The sequence below is a fragment of the Hemiscyllium ocellatum genome, chromosome 5 (assembly GCF_020745735.1).
Source record: "Hemiscyllium ocellatum isolate sHemOce1 chromosome 5, sHemOce1.pat.X.cur, whole genome shotgun sequence".
Taxonomy (NCBI): domain Eukaryota; kingdom Metazoa; phylum Chordata; class Chondrichthyes; order Orectolobiformes; family Hemiscylliidae; genus Hemiscyllium; species Hemiscyllium ocellatum.
The window spans coordinates 28,139,914-28,146,075 of record NC_083405.1 but is presented as its reverse complement, the minus strand read 5'-3'; the positions used below and the strand labels follow the sequence as shown (position 1 = coordinate 28,146,075).

General features: G+C 37.9%; 1 protein-coding gene across 1 annotated transcript; it reads left to right on the top strand.

Moving 5' to 3' along the window:
- The first annotated feature begins 223 nt into the window (after positions 1-223).
- Positions 224-1,529, top strand: hoxa13b (homeobox A13b). Its single transcript, XM_060825355.1, has 2 exons — positions 224-869; positions 1,285-1,529. Exons 1-2 carry the CDS (start codon positions 224-226, stop codon positions 1,527-1,529), a joined length of 891 nt encoding a protein of 296 aa, XP_060681338.1.
- Positions 1,530-6,162: the final 4,633 nt, after the last annotated feature.

Genomic DNA, 6,162 nt, shown 5'->3' with positions numbered 1-6,162 from the left:
CAATTGCCCAATGTTCCTTCATTGAACTAATGCAGAATCTACCTTTTTAACTCTTCATATATTTACCATCTACTTTGCATATCACGTGGTCGACTCGCAGCCAATGAGGAAGCAGCCTTCAGCGACACTGGCGCGTCAATGCTGCTAAGTCTCAGAGATTCAGTATCTCTTTTCAGTCTTAGGGGCTTTTAAAACGGCCACTAGTCTCAATGTTGGACGTGATATGACAGCGTCCGTGATACTTCATCCCCGCTGGATCGACACGGTAATGTTCGTCTACGACAACAGTTTGGATGAAATTAATAAAAACATGGATGGATTTTCGGGAGGGAACTTCACAGCAAATCAATGCAGGAATTTGATGACCCATCCAGCATCCCTAGCTCCCAGCTCTGCTTACCCGTCGAGTGAAGTGCCAGCCACTGGCATCGCTGAACCTGTCAAACAGTGCAGTCCTTGTCCTGCTCAAACTTCGTCCAGTGCCGCCCTTCCTTATGGATACTTTGGGAGCAGTTACTATCCCTGCCGCATGAGCCACCATAGCAGTATCAAGTCCTGTGCTCAGCCCTCTACCTTGTCTGGCTATCCTGCCGACAAGTACATGGACACGTCTGCCGGCGAGGAATTCACCTCCAGAGCTAAGGAGTTCGCTTTCTATCAAGGTTACGCGGGGCCATACCAACCGATGCCCAGTTATTTGGACGTACCTGTGGTTCCTACCATCAGCACTGCCGGGGAACCGAGACACGAAACATTATTATCCATGGAGAGCTACCAGCCCTGGGCAATTACCAATGGGTGGAACGGGCAAGTCTGCTGCTCGAAAGAGCAACCTCAAGCTACCCACCTCTGGAAATCAAGCTTGCCAGGTAAGTATAGATAAACACGAGTCTTTCAATGCCGTGCCAAACCGGTAAATTGAAGGGAACAAAGCATTGCGAGATGTAAATACACACGACTAATTGGTATTAAGTCTTCAAAGGATTATAATTAAGAAAGTATATGGGTGATGCCCCAGTACCAGCACCGCTATAGTAGCATGCAGTTAATGTTTATTGCCTTGATATCATTATGCATGATTTTCCATTATCACGTCTTAATCCTCATACATTTTCAAAATTACGTTTTTTTTGCCATATAATTTATTGCACCAGGTAGAGTCGAGATAATATCCCCCACGGCACACTCTTGAACTTGACTCCGGTGTCAGTTACAGTTTTTGTGGGGTTTTTTTTGACGACTGCTAAATGCAATGGATGGTAAGGTGTGCTTTCCTCTTCACAGACGTCGTTTCGCATCCCTCGGATGCGAGCTCTTTTCGGCGTGGGAGGAAGAAAAGAGTGCCTTACACCAAAGTGCAGTTGAAAGAACTTGAGCGGGAATATGCCACCAATAAATTCATCACCAAGGACAAACGAAGGAGGATATCTGCATCTACAAACCTCTCTGAGAGACAAGTCACTATTTGGTTTCAAAACAGACGAGTCAAAGAAAAGAAAGTTCTCACTAAACTGAAAAGTAACAGCTAGTGTGACAATTCCAGAGCCAATCGGACTTCATTTGAACATTTTACAAATTACTGATCTCAGCCTGAAGAGAAAAAAAAACAAAACCCAACACGGCTCATTTTCTTGATGCTAAATTTTTTTTCTTTCTGCCTGCTCGTTGCTTTTTCTTGACAAAAAAAAAGCAAAAACACACAAGCAAATATCTCGGAGAGACATTGTATAATGATGTTGTGAAAGCAAGCTGATGTTCGCCATAAGGGAATCATGCCCATCTTAATAAGAATCTAAAAAGGGTTACTGTTTTGAAATGTAGCAAACCTGCTGGCTTAGTTACTTACTGCATAGAAACCCGACCATTTCAAACCAATAATTGTACCAATTGGACTGAGATAGTACCTCCACACAAACCTCACCAAAGCACCTAAAGAAAATGTGTTTTGCTGGAAAAGGTTCTGGTCAACAAAATGCTAGAGTGCATGAGAGTTTTTCCTCAGGTAACCTATGGGATATATCGCGAAATATGAAATAAAATGTATGTTTACACACTACATTTTCTTTGGATGGGTTGCGCTGTCTTTAAAGTTTTAATGTACAGGTAGAAGGAAGAATATATTCTAAATAGCAATGTATATGGGAAAGAAAATACGTACTATTGAAGCACTCTACATTTCGACCTATGTATATATTATGAGCATCCACGCTTTCGGGAATTAAATAGCAGACCAGATTGCCATTTTCTACAAAGCAGAAGAAAGATCTGTTTGCAAACATGGAACCACCCCCTCCCGTGTAAATTAACTAAATATTAAGTCTTTTCTGCCTGCTTGTTACGTTACCCACTTCACATAGCATTAGGCTTCACGCAGACCTAAGGCGCACAGCTTCCTCCTTAAAAATGATGACATCTGCGTGCAACTGTATTTTTTTTTAAATACTGCAATGTTATATCTGCATGCACCCTCCTGCTTAGTTAATATATACCAATAATAGTAAAAATAATTACGAATGATAATCACAAAATTAAGATGTCTCGCATTATTCTGCAGCTGTTTAATTTGTATACCCTGTTGTCTTTTTCATCTAGTAAATTACTTGCATTACAAGAAATTATTTCACGAATAAAATATCTTCATAAACCCCAGCGTCGATCGTTTTTGTTGTTGTTGTTGAGAAACATGATTCCAATTAACAGCCTTTAAACTAAAATGTAAAGAAAAATGGGCCAGCCCAGATTTATTCTTGATGTCAACTTTGTCATTTCTTTAAAGGTCTAAAATACCTCGGAACCATGCTTTCGTACGTGGAATTAATCAAGGCATTTGCTGAGAACAAAAGGTATCTGAGAATATTCCCTGTTGTTTTTAATGAAAAACATTACTGCCAGCAAATGTGTCACGATTATTATAGTAAAAACGCTTTTCGGAATAGGTTCTTAAGTTTGTATTAGCAAATCCTGAAAGTTTAAAGACAATAAATTGATGTCCATATTCTGATTGAAAATATAAGCTCTCCCCTCGGTTTTAATATGGAGGGAGGGCGTTAGGAGGGGGGCTTAAACCTTGACCTTGACGAAAACAGATAGTCTTTGACCTTGACTATTAACCACTCATGAATAGTCATGAAATGCATTGGTAGAACAAGTGCGCCATCTACTGCTAAATCTGTGGATATTCATTTACACGGGCCTTGAACGAGAGAGAGCCAGCAAACATAACTATTTCAACACTCAAAGAGCAAAGAGCGAAATGGAGCCGTCAGATGTCGGTCTGTAACTCTTAAAAATCAATCTAACTTGTGGAAATGATCAGAGAAATTACTTGAAATGCTCGAGTTGCAAGGACTAATAGGGCGTTATTTACTATTGCTAACAATATAACCTTCAAAACCAATCAACAACTTTACACGTTCTATTTGATTTGCAAGTGGAAGGTGTCAAATCAACAGAAAGAAAGGACTATGGAACTATGTTTTGCAAATTGAGTTTTGCGGATGGTTTTAATTTTAGCCTCAATAAAATGACTGAAGAAAGAGTAACCTACTAATCAGGTAAAGCTGATAATGATCACGTTTGAAGAAGTCATAGTTAGAAGGGATAGTTGATTTGCCTATAAATTGTCTGTTCACTTTCACGCTTGCATTACTTACGCTATCTCTGCCTTCGTGTCCTGTTTGTTTGCATCTGCTAATCTGGTAGGTTTGTCAATTCACTTTCATTCTTATATACTCCATGACTGATCAAATGTTTCATTTAAAAAGAAACAATTTCATGAAAGCTAAACCTTTTTGCGTAGTGGTATTGTGGAATATGGCAGCAATTAATCCGAGATTTTAAGAATTGTATTTATTTAAAAGTGTACAGACCGCGTTCAATACAAGTATACCATGTGGATAATGATAGCTGATATATTTGTATAAAGTAGAGCATTTTATCTGCCTTTGCAGCAACCAAACATTGTAGCGATATATTTTGGGAAAATTCAGATAAATTGCACATGCGTGTAAAATATAGAAATGTGCTCTTATTAGTAGTGGCCACGCTAACCAGGTTCGCTTATGTAAGCAAGAGAATTTGTTACGTTGAAGTTGAAATGTGCAATGACCAGTCAAAACAACTCATTTAATTTTCGTTTGCGTCCTGTCTTCATACGGTCCAAGCCACAATCCTGGAATTGCCTATTGCAGCAATGAATCCTGGTTTGTCAAAATGTTGTGGGATTAAAAACTTGTACATTCATCACATGACGTATTCAAACCAATCACACCACCCGCTTGTAAAATCCCGTGAAATATTTGTTGGAAACTGCTTGAAGAGAACCACCCACATTCTTCCTGATCAAGGCAGGGCTAATGATCCGAGATCATTGTTTTCTGGATGCATAGATTTGAAGTATATCATACGATTTCTATTTACTTGGAAGATGAAGCAATAATTGATCAGTGTTTTATTAGTTAAGAGTAACCACTTGTAATTGGTGTGGCTAAATCAGCTCATTTCATTGTTGGAATTTGAGCCTTCCAAAGAAACTAATTATGTGCAAACACCTACCTTCAGCGTGTTGCTTTATTTTTGGTCGTTCTTGGGATTTAAGTAAACTAAACTTAAGGTAAAAGATTGTGCATAAGCAGTGAGAGGTCAATGGCAAATTTCTGATTACCCGAGTCATTGCTTGATATTAGTTTATTGCAGGATAGAGGTTGAACTAAAATTACTGATATTGTCAGTGTTACCCTTCTGATATAAACATAGCAAAGCAGGAGGTGCAATCAATTCAAAATGACATTCTAAAGCATAATCATTCTTCTTTCGATTCTTCAAATTCTTCTGTGTCAGTGATTCATCCTGAAATGTGAATCTCTATTTACAGTAAATAAAAGAGCCTTTTATGCGTACAATGGCGATCACGAGCGATTAAACTAGTTTACTGTAAAAACAATAATGCATTTGCATCATTGAATCTGGACTGTGAAATAGCATCAGTAATGGCCTCCTATGTCGTGTTGTCGGAGAGGCACGCATATGTCACTTTAGAATACCATAAGGGATTTAACATTTCTATAGAAATTTACAAAAGAGTGGTCATTCGAATTTGAAGAACTTTCTACATTGAATCATACATAATTACATCATCATTTATCATTTTATTATGTATTAGAGAATTTGAAGGGACGAAGTCGTTGTCAAGAATCCTGGGCGCGTTAAGCTACAACAGTATAGTTTTGAATTTCAACGCGCCAGTCTTCATTTTTAAAACAATCCAAATAATCGCATCACTGTGTCTTTGCCCACATTAAATTACGCAGGAATAATTGTTCTTTTTGCCTTCATTATATGTATTTTTATGGATTAAAAACGGTTCATTGGATTTAGTTAGCATTTTTTTCACGCGACTGCAGCCTTACTGTTAATTTTAAGGTCAGACATCATTGATTGCAGAATACACTACAAACCACCTTTTATGCTTTTATCTCTCTTGCTAACTTGGTATCGTACAATAAATGTATTTAAAACTTAAAATTTGATAATCGAACTTAGAGAAAATGCCCATTTCATGATAATGTGGATCATTACAAAATAATCTTTAGTCTAAAATCTGGGCCCAATAATGTACCAACGGTTGCTTAAAGTGAATGCTTAATCGTCGCCAAAGCCCCAATTCTGAAGGAACAACAAAAATCCGTTTTTTTAAAATGCTATCTATATTTTTTCAGCAAAGTCTTGCCGGACTGACTACACAATTGTTCAATTTAGTTTAATACTTGAAACAAAAGACTCTAGGACCACGGTGCAAAAAAAAAGCCGATATTATTTGTTATTTTTGTATTATATCTGCTTCCAGTTAAATCAGATACACTTGTGAAGGGCAGTAGTAATTGATTCGTTGCTTTCCTCTCATTCAGCATAGAATGCAACTACACTACAATATTAATGTATTCGCTTAAGACTTTGGTGACAACAGGGAACGGAAAAAGTGAATTCGTTAGAAAGGAACACGTTTAACATCAGTGAGCAACTTCAGTTGTTATGTAAAAAACAAAAACGGACCTGCATTTTTAGAAGTGAAGTCACACTTTAAAAAAGAAATGGTATAGAGGCGAGGTCATTGTGCACCTTCAAACGTAACATTTACAGATGACCTGCTAAAATGTAGACACA

Excerpts from the sequence above, each read along its gene's own strand:
- hoxa13b (XM_060825355.1), top strand. The coding sequence starts at position 224 with ATGACAGCGTCCGTGATACTTCATCCCCGCTGGATCGACACGGTAATG. Across the intron at positions 870-1,284 it reads CTGGAAATCAAGCTTGCCAG|ACGTCGTTTCGCATCCCTCG; the intron begins GTAAGTATAGAT and ends TCCTCTTCACAG.